The 17450-nt window shown below is 44.4% G+C and overlaps 1 protein-coding gene across 28 annotated transcripts in view; it reads right to left on the bottom strand.

Annotated features, from left to right (window-relative positions):
- Nucleotides 1-4315: 4315 nt before the first annotated feature.
- MAP4K4 (mitogen-activated protein kinase kinase kinase kinase 4) overlaps nucleotides 4316-17450 on the bottom strand; it is a 249378-nt gene continuing 236243 nt past the window's right edge. For 24 of the 28 annotated variants that reach the window (XM_065423695.1, XM_065423699.1, XM_065423694.1 and 21 more), the window contains 5 exons: nucleotides 16754-16854; nucleotides 14115-14264; nucleotides 11541-11700; nucleotides 4580-4719; nucleotides 4316-4399 (listed from right to left, as the gene is read on the bottom strand). In XM_065423695.1, coding sequence (XP_065279767.1) covers nucleotides 4316-4399; nucleotides 4580-4719; nucleotides 11541-11700; nucleotides 14115-14264; nucleotides 16754-16854 — 635 coding nt within the window. Of the gene's footprint in view, nucleotides 4400-4579; nucleotides 4720-11540; nucleotides 11701-12042; nucleotides 12056-14097; nucleotides 14265-16753; nucleotides 16855-17450 lie in introns of all 28 variants that reach the window. The other 4 variants (XM_065423700.1, XM_065423707.1, XM_065423710.1 and 1 more) reach the window with 1 other exon arrangement.

The raw sequence follows: 17450 nt of genomic DNA, 5'->3' as shown, positions 1-17450 counted from the left end.
TTCCTTTCTTATTTTGCATGTCCCCCCCCCGAAAAAAATAATTTTCCTTTGGCCTCATCAGCTTGCCCATTTGCATATAGACAAGCCCACAAGCCACACAGAAGTATGATATTTGGCTCCCAGCTTTTAAGATTTGATGGCTTCTTCCAGTCTCTTCCCCACTGCAATTGTGTAATTTTTTTCCTGTGGAGTATGATACCTTTCCATGTTTTTCATTGCCTTTGCTAACACCCAGTAAGTGGACATCAAATTTGATCACTAGCATTAACCACAATCAGCTGCTCCAATATTAAATATGACAGTCTTTGCCTATGATGAGTGCTAACTTGTGTTTAGCATCATTTTAGCTAACGTTCTAAAATTATATGATTTTCTAATGTAGACAAGCCCTCAAGGCGAATATGCTTGTTTTCTTCTTTGACTGCTTGCCAGTTTCACTGAGGAAATCCTGTAGCTCTGGATCAGGCATTAGGCAAGAGTCAGGTTGAGTTTAGCTAGCAATTAATGTCTTCTGCTACTTTTTGTTGTTCTTTAACAGCAGTTGGAAGTCAAGAGAATGGGGTATCTGTGAGCCTGAACAATTTGCAGAAGCCTTTCATAAAATGAAAGAAGCACAGGAATATTTTTTATTAACTTACAACCTATGGCTAGCTTCTACAGCTCAAAAGGAGAGGGAATCCTGAACGTGTGCCTGCTGTGTGAGCAGACTTCCTGTTTCGGCAGCAGCCTACACAACAAGTCAACTTGTTTAGAACAGGCATTTTCTTTAATCCCCACTACAGAAAGAAAACAGTGCATGGTGGAAAGCATGTACAGGGTACAGCCAGGACCAGGCAGTGCAAGTGGGAGCTCTGTAACAATTTTGTCCACTCCTCCCTTACTTACACTTGGTAGGCCTGGACTTCAATGGAGCTACATCATTTACACCTGCTGAGATCTGCCCCTAGATTTCAGTTCACCACACTTGCTTAGTAATACCACCCCCCAAAATCATGAGATTTTAAAAACCACCACCATTTTAGGTTCCCTTTGAGTGTCTTCTGAACCTTTGGGTGCAACTGATTTACATTTTAAAGCTTTTCAACACAACTATGAGGACCAAAAATTAAAACCACAAACAATAAAGCTGAGATTCTCATGAAATCATTTGGCTCCAGGAGCTGGGGCTTAAATAAAAATACCAAATATTGCTGAACTTGCAGTAAAATCATGAGATTTGGTAATGTTGCTTTTTATCACCTTCAGTGGAATAAGGTAGTAAACACCTTGGTTCTCCAGGAGCAGAAAAATGTTTAAAATACTTTCCACATCCAGTAGGTGTCATTTTGACTTTATTTAAGGAAAAATGGGGAAAAAAACAGTAATATCCATAATACACAGAAGACAAGTTAGATAGCACTGCAAAAAAAAGGCTGAGTGTTTACTTGTCACCAGTCTGCTTTGCAGCTCTATAATTAGTAATTTTAATGCAGTTTGTCATTTGTATTATTGTTTAGCATCTTTATAATCAGCAGAGTTTGGGGTTATAAGTCACAAAAAGTGTACTATTACTAATATGAAAAACTAAAAAAACCCACAAAAATCACTTTCAAATAAACCATAAATATGTGATGCACGTTAGTGTAACAAAACCATTTTTGTAAACATTTTCTCCAACATAACATGTGCATAAGATAAAAATAAAACACTGCAGTCATACAGTTAGGGTTACTTTGACAAAGATACAGAAAGTATTACTTATTAAAGCTTAAAACTAAACCTAGGAGCTTTTTTTCTGCTCTTACAAAAGCACTGTTTAAAGAGTCCAACGTTCTAGATGTAGTGGTTTTGTAACACTGTTTTTACTTGTAGTTTGGCCACCTTGGGACTTCCGTGGAGGCAGAAGCTGCCATCCAGCAGTTCCAGTGAATGAGTTTCCCTCCGGAAGTATAGGAACTTCAAAAGCACATATCCTTAACCTGGGGAATCCCTGGAACATTCTCATGTACATGAATCGTATTGATTTCCAAGGTAGTGTGTGAGGTGGGGACAAGAACTAAATCCATTTAACCACACAGCGCTGTAAGAATTAAAACCATGCAGAATGACATTGAATTGATCAGTGTCAGCTAATTATGCTACAGGGCCATCTTGTGATTACATCCATGTCTATGATTATGTCGGACTTCTGAGTCCCTTTAGTTCATTATAGTACAGAGAACTGATAGCTCTTCTGGCTGATTGTAACAGATACTGAAGAAATGTGTCCCCACCCTTAACCTTCAGTGCTATCCAAAAGTCAAACAATTTAAAAAAATATTTCTAAGTACTCTTCTGCCAGCAAATGTAAGGCTTTCTTGATATGTGTGTGTGTGTGTGTGTGTGTGTGTGTGTGTGTGTGTGTGTACACCAGCTCCCTTTTAAACTGTTTCTGATGTTCAAAGGAGAACTTTCAGCAAAAACGCTGATAAGATTAGAAGAATTTACAGCAGTCAGGGTTGATGCCAAAAGAGGGGTTCGTCGAGCAAAACACTTGCCCAGTTGGTGCTGTTACTATTAAAGCAATCAAGTGACCAGTCACTTGAACAATCAATCTGTTTGATTAAAGAATGTTTAAAAAGCCCTACCTGTCATGCCATGAAAGTAAATTAAGCACAGCAGAAGACAAAGCCCATGAAACACTGAGAGCCTGTTCACTGAATGAACAGCTTAAGGCAGCTGTCAACAAAGTACCCCACCAAAACAAAAAAAATAAAATAAAATAAAAACGGTTGAATCATGACACTGTGCATTATTACATCACCAACAGATTATTATACACAAGATTTCTCAAGTAATGAACATGTAGCCATTAAACAAATTATTACTCTTGAGACATTTATTACAAATGTCAGAAACTTATTCATAAAATAAAACTGACTTTAAAAAAAAAAGGGGGGGGGGGGGAGGGAGAGAGCCAGAGCTGGGATCTTACACCTAAACACAAGTATATGCTGTTTTATGAATAAGCAGTATTAACTACATTCTTAAAATAGTTTTAGTGCATTGCATTCTTAGAAAAGAAAAACATCACCTCCCCAAAATGTTTCCTACAACATTTAACAGTTTATAGAACTAGACTAGTTATTGTTACCTGCCTGTTACTAAGCCCACATGTTAGAAGAGTGAAACCTCTGGTTTTAGGCTAAATTCATCAATCTTCCATTACTGATGAAGTTGCTAAAAATATTTGATTTCCAAACTTAGTAAGCAATTACGGGTGTCTCATTGCCATAAGGCTATTTCAACCATCTCAATGGACTACTCTCCTCTTCTGCTGAAACTTGCTACAGAATAACAGTCAAACCTTTCATCTGGTAGTTTTGGTATTAAGATTAAATTAGACATTAATGGTTTTTCCTTTAAAAACGTATAAACTAAACCACCTCTTCTATGCATTAAAAACAATGAGGTAGGCACAAAAAAATAAACATATGTTGTTTGGAATTTTTTTTTTTCCATTCTGCAAGTGCAGACTGTGGTAAAACTGTTGTTGCACTTCTAGGTTTAAACAAAAATTAAACCTTTAACTGAGGCAGTGCTAATACTGTGACATCACCAAGTTCTGTCCTAACACAGAATCATTATAGAAAATGAACAAACTTTTTATCATCTGCACGTTTCAGGCAAAACCTGGTACACAGAAAAATGACTACGCTCTTGGCCAGGCCAAAATAAAACCAACCAACCAAAACCAAGAATTCCACCCCCCCACCCCACCCTGTCCCCAAAAAAGAAGTTATCCTAGCCACTGTGTCGTTCACATTTTATAAATATTAACTTCTTAAAACCTGCACCTTCCTCTTTGTCCACATATTGTCACATTACAAAAAAGAAATGTCAATTAAATACATTGTTAACATTACTAGATTAGATCTGCCCTCTGCTTCAGCAAGACTGACTCTCACCACCACTTGTCACCTTCTCTTGCCTGCCTCCTGCCAAATCAACAACGTGTTCATGATGAGCCTCTCTCTTTTCACACTAACAAACGGAGTCATTCAAAGCCTAGGTATTCTGGAGCTGAACGGGGGACGGGGAAAAGACCTGTTGCTTTCTAGTGTGATCCCAAATCTCAAAGACTTATAGCACCTGATGGTAATATCTTTACAGCACCAGCTGCATTGCAGCCTCAGTTTAAAAACAAAAAGAAACCTAACACTAGTGATGCCCGCACACACATTCAGATGGAGTGCTTGCATCAGTGCAGGTCTGTACTCCAGTTACTAATAATTCCAAGTTATGAGGATCTCGAAGACTCTGGATGTCAGCAATCCCTTGTCAAATCACATGGCTTCTACCAGCTCAGAAGAGAAGTCCTGCCTAGGGTCATGAAATAAACTTGACTGCTTCCACCAGACCGTACAGAAGCAAAGAAAACCTGTGAAGAAAGAGACAAAAACTATTTACGATGGTAGCCAAGCGTTCAGATTATCTACTTGCTCACCAAAGTCTGATGAGTAAGAAAAACAGCAGAGATTTGTGTTAAGCTTTAATGTTCAAGATATTTATAAGGCAATTAAAGAACATGGCGTAACTGAAGGCAAGAAATTGCAACTACCTTGTCATTCCGTTCACATAAGAACTTGAGTCTTTGTGCCCTTTTGTGCATGAACACGCCGTCCAAGTGCCCAGTTTCCACTGATCGTATCTCAATAGCCTTTTCTCCCCAGCCCATAATCTGATTGGATCGAATGTATGCTATAGAAACAAACAAAAAAACCAACATGTATTAAAGAGCAACATACAGCAATTGTAAAACCCTCTCTCTTAAAGGTGGCCTGCAAAGAAAAAAAAAATTACCTTTTTATTTTTAAAAAAAAATTCTGTATGATGCATAAGGCAAGAGCAGTTTAATTTTTTTTTAAGGGGGGGTGGTTTTTTTTTTTTTTTTTTTTTTTACCAAAAGTATCCTTTTTGCTGGAGTATTTATTGGAAGGCTAAAGTGAAAATGGGAGCTTTCACAACTCTCAATTAAATGGTTTGAGCGTTCAGTTTTACACAGAGCTTTTCTCCTAAGTGTTGCCAGCAGATAGGGTTAATTAGATGTAGGCAATAATGAAAAAACAGAACTCGAGATTTAAATGGAGTAAAATCCTTTCCCTTTTTAACTACCCAGGTTTCAGTTATGTCTCTTGTGGTGTTATAATTCCACTAATTATAATTCTCCTCCAAGAAGACTGCCAGCAAAAACAGAAATTTATACAAGGGGGAAAATTGCTCATGTAAAAAAACAAAAGTCTTTTACAGTTGGCATATTTTTAAAAAAGTTTCTTCCATTCTGAAAAATTCTACTAGTTTGAAAGATATTCTCTGTATTTTATATGGGACCACGATATAGTAAAAGCTTTGTTATCCGGCACGTTGGGGGAGTGAGTGAGTGAGTGTGTGTATGTGTGCGCGTGCGCACACACGCCAGTAAATCAAAAATTCCGGTTAGCTAAGAGGGAAGGAGTTTGGGTGTGGGAGGGGGCTCAGGGCTGGGGGTTGGGGCAAGGGTAGGGGTGTGGGAGGGAGTTTGGGAACAGAAGCGGGCTCACGGTAGGAAGTTGGGGTGTGGGAGGGGTTTCAGCATGCTGGATCCAAGCGGCACTCACCTTGGGTGGTTCCCTGCAAGCAGCGACATGTCTGGAGAGGCCCACCCAGGCGGCTCTGTGTGCTGCCTCCGCCCGCAGGCACCGTCCCTGCAACTCCCATTGGCCGCGGTCCCCAGCCAATGGGAGCTGCAGAGCTAGCTCTCGGGGTGGGGCAGGGGCAGTGCACAGAACCCCCATGGCCATTCCTCCACCAAGGAGCATTGACCACAGCCAATGGGAATTGCGGGGGGTGGCGCCTGCGGGCAGATGCAGTGCACAAAGCCGCCTGGCCGCGCCTCCCCAGACATATTGCTGCTTGCGGGGAGCCGTCTGAGGTGAGCGCCACCTGGATCCAGCACCCTGAAACCCCTCCTGTGCCCCAAACCCCTGCCCTGGGCCCCCTCCCGCATCCAAACTCCCTCACAGAGCCCACGCCCCACACCTGCTCCCGAAATGCCCATAGAGCTTTCCGGTTTGTAAAGTGCCGGATAACAGCTTTTCCTGTAACTTTCAAAGTGCGACTGTAGGTCTCCTTTCCATCATTATAAAAAAGCAAAACAAGACACTTTTTTCTTTGAATGTCACCTCTAATCTCCATTAGCTAAAGAGCTTGGTACCAGCAGAAGGAAAAGAATTCTTGTAGTAGTTCAGTAATTACTACAAGGATGCAGTAAAATCTCAAAAAGAAAAAGCTGTCATTATAAAAATGTATAGTCAACAGATAATCCAGGTGTTATTCTGATGAGCTCTAACAAAGATAAATGGAGGTTACTTACTGTAACTGGAGGTTCTTTGAGATGCGTAGTCCCTATCTGTATTCCACACATGGGTACGCATATGTGTCATGCTCCTGAGTCCGGAAATTCTTCAAAGCGGTGTCCACTGACCCACAAACGTACAGTAGTGCCCCTTGCACTCCCATCCAAGGGCATAAAAGGCAGTGCAGGTTGACACCTCTCCAGTTCTTCTTTCCACAACCCAACTGGATCCCAAGCAGAAGGGATGGAGGGCACGTAGTGGAATACAGATAGGGACCACACATCTCAAAGAACCTCCAGTTACAGTAAAGTAACCTCCATTTCTTCTTCGAGTGATGGTCCCTGGGTGTCACATGGGTAACTGGCAAGCAGCGTTCAAACTAGGGGAGGGTGCGAGGACGGTGGCAGCAGAGATGCTTGTAGTACTGCCGTTCCTACAGCTGCATCTGCAGTCGCTGCTTGGACTAGAGCGTAGTACCTCGAGAACACGTGGACAGAACTCCAAGTTGCTGCTCTGCAATGTCCTGCAGTGGAACGTACCATAAGGATGCTGAGGAAGCAGCTTGTGCTCATAGGGCGTAGCTGTTATACCCCCAGGAGGGGAAATTTTTGCTATTTTGTATCATTCTAAGATGCATCCCGAAACCCACTTGGAAATCCTCTGAGAGCATATGGCTTGTCCACACGATCTTTCTGCTATGGCAGTGATTTTTAACCTGTGGTCCGTAGACCCCTGGGGGTCTGCAGACTATGTCTAAGATTTCCAAAGGGACCTGCACCTCCATTCAACATTTTTTAGGGGTCCGCAAATGGAAAAAGGTTGAAAACCACTGTGCTATGGCAATAAAGAATACTGGAGAACTTCTAATGGGTTTGGTTCTCTGCTGGTAGAATGCCTGGGCATGTCTGACATCAAGGGAGTGAAGTCTCTTATCTTCAGAAGAAGCATGGGGTTTGGGGAAAAATACAGGTAACTATTGACTGACTGATGTGAAACTCAGAAACAATCTTGGGAAGAAATTTTGGGCGTAACCTAAAGGAAACCTTCCCTTTGTGAAACACTGTATAGGGAGGGTCTGCCAAAATGGCTCCTAGTTCAATGACCCTTCTGGCTGAAGTGATGGCCACTAAGAAGGTCATGGCACATGTTGCCATAGGTTCAAAGGGCAGACCTGTGAGAGTGTCAACAGGACAAGGTTAAGGTCCCATTGAAGCACAAGTTTAAAGACCAGTGGGAAGGTTCTGATCAAGCCCTTCATAAATTGCACAGTCGCCAGGTGAGTAAAGACAGAGGGAGGAAGGGCTAGGCCTGCAGTCTTAAAGGAGAGGAGATAGCCTAGGCTAACTGGGGTGCTCGCAGTATCTAGTGAATGTTGGCAGAGGCATGCCCAGGCCAAATAGCCCTTCCATTTAGCTAGGTAGCAGGCTCTAGTACAGGGGCGGGCAAACTTTTTGGCCTGAGGGCCGCATCGGGTTTTGTAAATTGTATGGAGGGACGGTTAGGGGAGGGGGTCGTGGCCCGGCCCCCACCTCCTATCTGTCCCCCCCGCCCCCCCGGACTCCTGCCCCATCCAACCCCTCCTCTCATTCCTAATGGCCCCCCTGGGACCCCTACCCCATCCAACCACCCCTGCTCCCTGTCCCCTGACTGCCCCCGGAACCCCTGCCCCTGACTGCCCCCTGCTGCCCCATCCAACCCCCCCTCCTTCCTGACTGCCCCTCTGGTACCCCTGCCCCCATTCAACCCCCGTTTCCCCCCTGACCCCTATCCACACCCCCTGACCACTACCCCGAACTCCCCTGCCCTCTATCCAGCCCCCCCCGATCCCTGCCCCCTTACCGCGCTGCCTGGAGCACCGGTGGCTGGTGGCGCTACAGCCGCGCCACCCGGCTGGAGCCGGGCCACGCTGCCGCCGCCACCACCACCACCACAGCACAGAGACCGGGTCAGGCCGGGCTCTGCAGCTGCGCCGCCCCAGGAGCTCACAGCACCACCGCCCAGCGAACCGAGTGAGCTGAGGCTGCGGGGGCGGGGGGACAGCAGGGGAGGGGGCGGGGGCTAGCCTCCCAGGCCAGGACCTCGGGGGCCAGGCAGGACGGTCCCGCGGGCCGGATGTGGCCCGCAGGCCATTGTTTGCCCACCCCTGCTCTAGTAGAATCCTTTCTACTTGGGTTAAGGATTTCCTGAACGGGGGCAGAGCATGATTGTTCTATTTCTGATGCCTATCTAAATACCAGGCCATGAGGTGGAGTGAGTTCGGGTTGGGGTGCTTGATTTCCCCTCCCCCCCCCCCGTGTCCTGGGTTAGGAAATCCAGAAATGGGCAGATCCTGATAGGCATGTGTACGGACATCGTTACAAGTTCCGTGAACCAGAACTGTCTGGCCAGGAGGGTGCTAGGAGGATGATGGTGGCTCTGTCGCGATGGCTCTTCCCTATGACCTTCAGCAGTAGCAGGATGGGTGGAAAGGCATATCTGAGGCAATCTGTCCAGGAGAGCATCGCCCTTGGAATCACGAACCATGGCCTCCCTGGAACAATACAGGGGAAGTTTTCTGTTTGTCTGGGAGGCAAAGAGGTCCCATAATGGAGTACTCCATTGCATAAATATCTTGGTTAGACTGTGTCATGGATCTCCCATTAGTGGTCTGCAGAGAAACTTCTGCTTAAGTTTGTCAGCGAGGGAGTTGTGAACACCTGGGAAGTATGCAGCTTGTATCGTGACGTGGTTTCTGATGCACCAGTTCCAACATCTGTCTGCTTCTAGGCAGAAATGAGATCTCTCTCCTCCCTGTTTGTTTACATACAACACCATGGTGATATTGCTTGGCATTATCTGTACATGGAACAAGCATATGAGGGGAAGGAAGGCCTTTCATGCAAGGTGGACCAGCCTCAGTTCCAGTAAATTTATATGCAGACTGATCCCTTGTGGAGTCCAAGTAACCTGAACAGTGTGGCAGTCCAGGTGAGCGCCCCACCCTATAAGAGAGGTCTCTGTCAAAATGGTGGCTCTTGGTATGGGACGGCTGAAAGGAGTCCCCACCATGACTTTGGTTGGTTTGACCACCAAGCGAGGGAGGGCGAGAACAGTCACCTTGGAGTTGATGCAGACCCTGTTTAGCCAGTAAGTCAAGTGGAGTCAAGCTTGCAGACACCGCAAGTGGAATCTGGGGAACAGCATCACATAGATACATGTGGCCCAACAGCGAGAGACACTGGTGCACTGTAGTACGCTGTTTGCGGGTGAGGCGGTAAATCAGGTTGTTCATCATGTGAAATCTGCCTGCGAGGAAGAATGCTCTCGCAGAGACTGAGTCCAGTAGTGCTCCGATAAAGTTTATGGTCCTTGTGGGTGACAAACCAGACTTTTCTTCATTTATATAAATGCCTAGTCTAACAAGATGTTGTTCAAGAGATCCAGTCATTGACATGACTTCCTGATAAGATCGGCCTACCAGGATATGGGAACATTGTATAGCCCTGGCGCCTCATCTGGGCTACTACCACAGAGAAAACTTTCATGAATATCCTGGGTGCAGTAGTGAGTCCAAAGGGGAGGACCTGAAACGGATACTGTTCTTCTCCCACCATGAAACGCAGGAAATTCTTGTGGGATGGGTGAATGTCCATGTGGAAATATGCCTCCTTCATGTGAAGAGCTGCAAAGTACATCCCTTCCTGAAGGGAGGGGCTTATAGATGCCGGAGTAATCATCCTGAATTTCAGCTTTCGGATAATGATGTTTAGTTGCTGAAGATCCATGGTAGGTTTCCACTCCCACCCCCTTTCCTGGGCATTAGGAAATATGGGGAAGTAGAACCCTCTCCCTTGGTACTGAGGTAGGACATGTATCGTCCCCTTGTATAAAAGGGATTCCGCCTTCTGATGAAGAATCAATTGGAGAGCGTGGTCCCCGAAGGGGGTTTGTGAGGAGGGAAGGAGACAAACTCTATGGAGTATCCCTGATAGATAATCTCCAGGACCCAACTGGTGACACAGCTGTGGGCAAAGAGCGTGAGACGGCCCCTAAAGCTGACAGGAGGAGAAGTGGTTGGCATTGCTTTGAAGAATTTCTGGACTTGGGCGCATGACTTGCATGCATACCCACGTGTGGAATACACATAGGGTTCATCACATGAAGATCAAAGGATTTAACAAGGAAAAAAGGAGCTGCCTCTGGTTTGTGGGTGTATTTTCAATAGAAAAATAAAACTGCGATTTAGCAGATCTTAGCAAGGATGTCCTAAAATGTTAAGTCTCAAATATTTAATAGCACTCCTATTTCATACAAGAACATCGTTGACTGTTAATTTATAGGGGAATTAAATTACATAACTTGATATGGTATAAGAATATTTACCATAATAATGAGCTTTTTATGTGTTTAGGGTTTTTGGGGGGCAGGGGGAGAAGAAGAGGGCAATTTGACCACTAACACATCATCTTAAAATCACTAAACAAGATCTTCAGTTGGTGTAAATTCTCATAGCTCCATTGACTTCAATTGGAGCTATGACCGTTTATACAAGTTGAGAATCTGGCCCCTAACGTTTACAAGAACAAACCGTAGGGGCCCAATCCAGTGCTCACCGAAGTTAGTTTAAGTCTTTCCATTTACTTTAATGGGAATTAGTCTGGAGTTAGTTGTCATAGAAAGAAATGTGGTAGGTCATTATGGTATGAGACATTTTGTCTCATTAAAGTGCCTCCTCTATACTTTAGGTAACTATGGTAATTTAAAAATATTTTTAATATAAAGTACTTTACTGCTTAAGATCACAATAAGACTATCAAATCACATATAAGCCTATTATCAATTAAGAAATCTCTTAAAATAATACCAGCCCAAATCCCTTTAGAAATGCAGGTTATCACAACTTAGCAAAAATATATCTATTTTCAGCAGACTACTAGGAACCTTATGCTCAATAAGCTATTTTGTTTACCCCAGTACTCTATAAACATGCATGTGGACCGCAGAGACGTGCTGGCCACCACTTCCCACAGCTCCCATTGGCTGGGAACGGCAAACCGCGGCCGCTGGGAGCTGCGGCGGGCCGTGCCTGCGGACAGTCAACATAAACAAAATGTCTCGCAGCCCACCAGCGGATTACCCTGATGGGCCATGTCCCAAAGGTTGCCGACCCACTTTACAGGTTACGTTTGATTCTCACAGGATACATACCAACTGATGTGGGCATCTCTCCCCACTGCAGAACCACATCTTTGGTGATCCTCCCATAGGTATTAACATAAACCCCTTCATCCTCATAGCAAACCAGCAGCTCCATTCCATCGGTGTTTGGGAGAATAATGATTGCGTGTGGTTGGATGCTGCTCTGGATCTACAGAAGCAAAACAAAAGCAAAGACACTATTTTTTACATGAGCTACTCCAGTATACAGGGCTGGCTACCTTTTGTTTTAAAGCAGGCCATGATGAGGTAAGGGCCCTTAGGAGACATATATCAATATCTAAGTCCTATTGAACTGTCATCTCCAGAACATTTGACTGACCAGTTCTATTGTATGACCTGTAGTGACGCCTTCATTAGTCTGCGGTTGATATTTTCAGTGCTGACTGAGCTAGACGGTAATACGGCAATGCGAGCCAGAGCGCAGAGCACTGGACTGGGACTCCAGAGACTGGATTGTATTCCCAGTTCTGCCCTTCACTTGCTGTGTGACCTGGAGCAAGTCACTTCACCTCCCTGTCCTTCTGTGTCCACTCCCACCATTTATCTGGTTAGATTGTAAGCACTTTGGGGCAGGGATGATCTCTGATGGTGTGTTTGTAGAGTGCCTAGCACAGGGAGGGCCTGGTCTTGGTTGGGGCCTCTAGGTGCAAATAAAGATAATATATTCAGGTGATCTTTAAGACCCATAAAATACTTATTCTTCAAGCTATTACCCAGTTTATATTTAATTTCTGATGTCATTTTATTTCATTTCTAAAATTTAATTTTCTCAGTGCACCAGCTGCTCTGTAATTGCCTGTGTCTACTGCAATAAAATGATAATTCATTTTATTTTTTTAATAATTCTGGTCAATTCATTTTAAAGGTAGAAAAGAAAAATGAAAATCAGTAATGTTTCTACTAATGGCTTGGAAGTGGACTTGATTAATAATTCTAGAGTATACATATGAAGGAATTATGCAATTTACTATTTTTTTCAAATTGATATAAGACTAGCTATAGCTATATAGTCTATTATTATCCTATTTTTGTTCTCTCTATAAATTTTGGAGGGATTCATGTTTGCAAGTCTTGAACTCTTACCAATAGTAACCTTTTAAGGCAGAAATGTATTGAACGGCTTTACTTTTTTCTTTTCTTTTTTTTTTTTTAAAGTTAAAAAGAAGTTTGTCTTGCAAAGAAAACCAAGAGCACACAACAAAACCCACACCAGAATTCCACTCCCACACAGAACTGCCCTTAAAAACTACCAATGACTGTAACGGACGCCTCCTCTTTTAGCCTTGTCCTGCCTAGGCTGTGTGAGTGGCCTCAGGGAACTGTTGCCTTGCTCTGCCTCGTCTCTCCTCCCACCTGGTGGTGATCTCACCATTGTTTCAGTCCCTGCGCTTTCACTGCATGTCAAAGGTCGCTCCTCTTGCAGTCATCTGCTTCCAACGATTTTTTTGTCAATATGTTCACATATTTATACTTTACCAACCCTTTTCAGTTTGTTGTTTTTTAAATGTAAGATCCCGTATACGTTCGGATATAGGATAGTTTTATATCTTTTACACCAGCGGTTCTTAACCAGGGGTACATGTACCCCTGGGGATATTCAGAGGTCTTCCAAGGGGTACATCAACTCATCTAGATCAGTGTTTCTCAACCTGGGGGTTGAGGCCCCTGGGGCGGGGTCATGGAATAGGTTTAGGAGGGTTGCAAGTGCAGGGCCAGCATTAAGGTATGACAAGCAGGGCAAATGCTGGGGTTCCATGCCATAGGAGGCCCCAAAAAGCTACGGTACATGCTTCAGCCCTACTGCCTGGGGCTCAGGTTTCAGACAAGGCTCACAAGTGAAAAACTGGCTCAAGCATCACACTGAAATGTAAGTACAATACTTATATTCCAATCAATTTATTTTACAATTATAGGGTAAAAATGAGACAGTAAGCAATTTATCACTAATAGCTGTGCTGTGACACTTTTGTATTTTTAGGTCTGATTTTATAAGCAAGTAGTTTTTAAGTGAGGTGAAACTTGGTGTGTGCAAGACAAATCAGACTCCTGAAAGGGGTACAGTAGTCTGGAAAGGTTGAGAGCCACTGTTTTACACAACATCTGTTTTAACAAAATTATGTTATTTTCATTCCTGCTGTAAGACACGCTAGCCACCACAAGGCCTGAACTAGCAAGCCCTCAAGATCTTGAACAGGCCTGTTAACTGTATTATTTTGAGTATGCATTAGGACTGGAATTAACAAAGTATGTTTTGTACCTAGTACTTAGAGGAGGTGTAATGTTCTATGAAGAAAAAAAGGTTTAGGATTTTTTTATTTGTGGGTTTGGGGAATTTTTTTTTATTTTGAGTGCAAGATGCTCTTATCTTTTAACTAACCCACAAGTGATAATCACAATTTCAGAAGTTAGAAAAGCATAGTGAAGGGAATAGATGACTTTTCTGCATGGTTGCTCTCGGTATGATCATACCACAGCATTTGAACACCTGTATATCTTTTCAATGTGAAGTAAGGGGAAAAAACCCTAAGAAATAAAAATCCCATACTGAGCCACAATTCTTACATGCGTTGGCAGGTAAATATCATAGACTGATCCTGAGTCCACATCAACAGCATGGAAACCAGCACAGGAACCATAGATCACCTTCAGCCTCTGACCTTCCTCTACAGTTAGGTCCACCAGCAATGGCTTATGTACCAATTCTCCAAATGACTGCAAGACAGTAATTAAAAGGAGTCGTCAGATCTACATCTCTGCTTAGCACACAACACTGAGATGGGAGTCTGCTTATAACATACACACACACACACACACGCTGGCAGCTTGCTCCTGCAAAGTCATCACACTTGATCCAGCAGCGTGCTTAAGCACATGCCTTTACAGATGTGAGGCATTCCACTGAGGTTAAGCCCCTGCTTATGTGCTTTGCTGAATTGAGGTCAGAATAATCATATCTGTGCAGGATTCAGCCATATTACATTATGAACTAAAACAACTTCCCTGGACTAAAAAAGCAAAAATAAAAACTAATCATCAAGACATGTTAAACTGCTTTAGTATGTTTTTAATTTGTAAGTGACCATCTCAACTTCTGCACAACAGTTTGTTGGAGCCAGGCCACCGAGGGAGACAGACATGTCCTGCTTGCTCCAGCCTGCTGACGCTGCAGCTGAGCCATGCGACCCCCTGCCCGCCGGGGAACCGGTGTCTGCCGTGGACCTGCCAGGACTACCACTGGCCACCTACCTGGAGGAGACAAAGATATCTCGTGGTTTCTGGTACACCCCGAGGGGAGGAAGTGGCCCAGCATCAGCCGACTTCAGTCTGGCTGTAACTCTGCCTGAAGCATGGTAGGCGTGTTTGCAGCTGGATTCCCCGCTGACCCAGTGGTGGATCACTCTGCCCCCGTTAAGGCCCTGGGTCAGGGCCTGGTGGAGTAGGGTGGATCCCTGGGGTGGCAGCCTCCCCTTGCCAGGTCAAAAGGCCTGCGTTTGTCAGTTGTCCACTGGAGCTAGGATACCCGACCCCTGAGTTTTCACTCTGCCCCTGCATCAAAGGTCCAGAACTAACTGATTTCAGAGTGGTAGCCGTGTTAGTCTGTATCAGCAAAAAACGAGGAGTACTTGTGGCACCTTAGAGCAGTGCTTCTCAAAGTCGGGCCGTCGCTTGTTCAGGGAAAGCCCCTGGCGGGCCAGGCTGGTTTGTTTATCTGCCGCATCCGCAGGTTAGGCCAATCGCGGCTCCCACTGGCCGCGGTTCGCCGTCCCAGGCCAATGGGGGCTGCGGGAAGGGCAGCCAGCACATCCCTCAGCCCGCGCTACTTCCCGCAGCCCCCATTGGCCTGGAGCGGCGAACCACAGCCAGTGGGAGCCGCAATCGGCCGAACCTGCGGACACAGCAGGTAAACAAACTGGCCCGGCCTGCCAGGGGCTTTCCCTGAACAAGCGGCAGACCGGCTTTGAAAAGCACTGCCTTAGAGACTAACAAATTTATTTGCCTACGGTCCCACAATACTCCCTGTTCTTTTTCCAGAACTGACTCCTGGGTTTTTGCTCTGCCCCTGGACCATGGGCCCAGAGCTAATTGACTATTGTGTTTGCTCTGCCCCCGACTAAAAGGCTTGGAGCTAATTGTCTCCTGTGTTTGCTCTGCCCCTGACTAAAGGGCCCAGAGATTGCAGATGGCTGGGTTTACTCTGGCCCCGCTTAATGAGCCCAGAGCCCGCAGACTACGGTGTCTACTCTGGCCCCTGCCAAAAGGGCCCCGAGACCACAGACTAAGGCATTTGCCCGGCCCCTGCTTAAAGGGCCCAGAGGAATAGACGGTTAGCTGCTCAGCCCCAGCCTAAGGGCCAGAGCCTACTGGCCTTGGGATCCCTGCTTCTGCCTAAGGGCCGGGACCAATTGACTATCTGGGGGCTCAGCCCTGTTAGACCGGTCAGAACACTAATGCCTAACGCTAATTCCCCTGATACTAGGCAGTGGTCCCGACGGCGTAGAGAGGCAGTGTGGCCTCCCTCTGCCCAGAGGGGGAGGGACTACCACTCCACGACTAGTTTGGTAATGATACCATGTGACCAACGATATTCTTACAGCACTTGTAAAAACAAGTGAGACTAACATAATTTAGTGATTTATTCACTTGCAGCAAGATTGGGATTTGGTTCAATTATCTGTCTCTTGATTTGTATATGTAGAGGACAAAACACACACCTGTGTAGTACCTCAAAAATTAATCTGCCTAGAATTGAAGCATGGTCTGGAGGTTCACAACCTTAGTGAGCTTCTTCTGCATGTTTTATGTGACCACTTAAAATAAATTACCCGCAGAGAGGAGAGAAGTCCAGCAAGGCCTTAAATTTTCACTCTCCTTAAGCAGGAGTCACTCCTGCACAACTGTCTGCTTTTCTGCAGCTGCCACATGATGCTGTCACCCTGAGCAATCTCCTTGTTAGGTTTTCCATTTATGGTTTATGTTCAGAGTTTCAATTCAGAATGTTAATTTAGTTACATACACAGACTCTTTCATCTAATAAACATCAATAATGGCATTATAATGTAATCCAGAATTAGTGACAGATTTACTAGAGAACATGTAACTATATATCAACATTGTGGGTTGTTCAAAAGTTTTTATAAAAGCAGTTCTATAACTGCAAATACACACTAGAAAGCCCAAAGACGGTTAAAATAGACTGTTACCTTAAAGGCCATAAATTTGTGGTATGGCTTTGGTGCCCATGCATAGACTTCCACAGAACTCTTCAAAGCGATTACCAAGAATTTGATTCTTTCGTATTTTACTGAAATCAAACAAGAAAATAAACTCAGCAGCAACTCCAAACTTTTAACTAACTTTAGGAAACAAGAAAACTATAAAGTTGCCACATAATTTTAAACATTTGAAGGTTCCAGTTAATATTGCAATAACATTCCTATTTCTAAGTAGTTTAAAGTAGGGTTTAAAAAGTCACACACATTTTTAGTCATCTGCTTCACAAGAATCTTTAATCTTGTCAGTGACTCAATGAATACCCATGTCTGGAATAGCCTTGCCAGTACGCTACATACAAAACATAGATGCTGTTTACATAACAAAACGGAAAGTTAACTTTTGGGTCGGGGTCCTTTTTCACCTAAAAACCTGGTGAAGAGTTAATGGGCAGACTTGCTTTCACAACACTGCTGTTATTAATGCGTTGTGATTAAGCTGAAGCATAAGGTACTAGAGGAAGAAGACAAGGAACTCAAATGAAGGAAGGAAGATAAAGCCAGTTTTCAAAGCAAAAGTAACAGCAAGTTTGCTAATGGAGCACTTTCCTTTACCTCCAAGATCTAAAATGGCTGCGTTAGTAAGGGACACATTAAAGTTGGGTGGTGAAGAATCATCCTAATGGAA

The sequence above is a fragment of the Emys orbicularis genome, chromosome 1 (genome assembly GCF_028017835.1).
Source record: "Emys orbicularis isolate rEmyOrb1 chromosome 1, rEmyOrb1.hap1, whole genome shotgun sequence".
NCBI lineage: Eukaryota > Metazoa > Chordata > Testudines > Emydidae > Emys > Emys orbicularis.
This window is presented reverse-complemented; position numbering and strand designations above follow the sequence as displayed.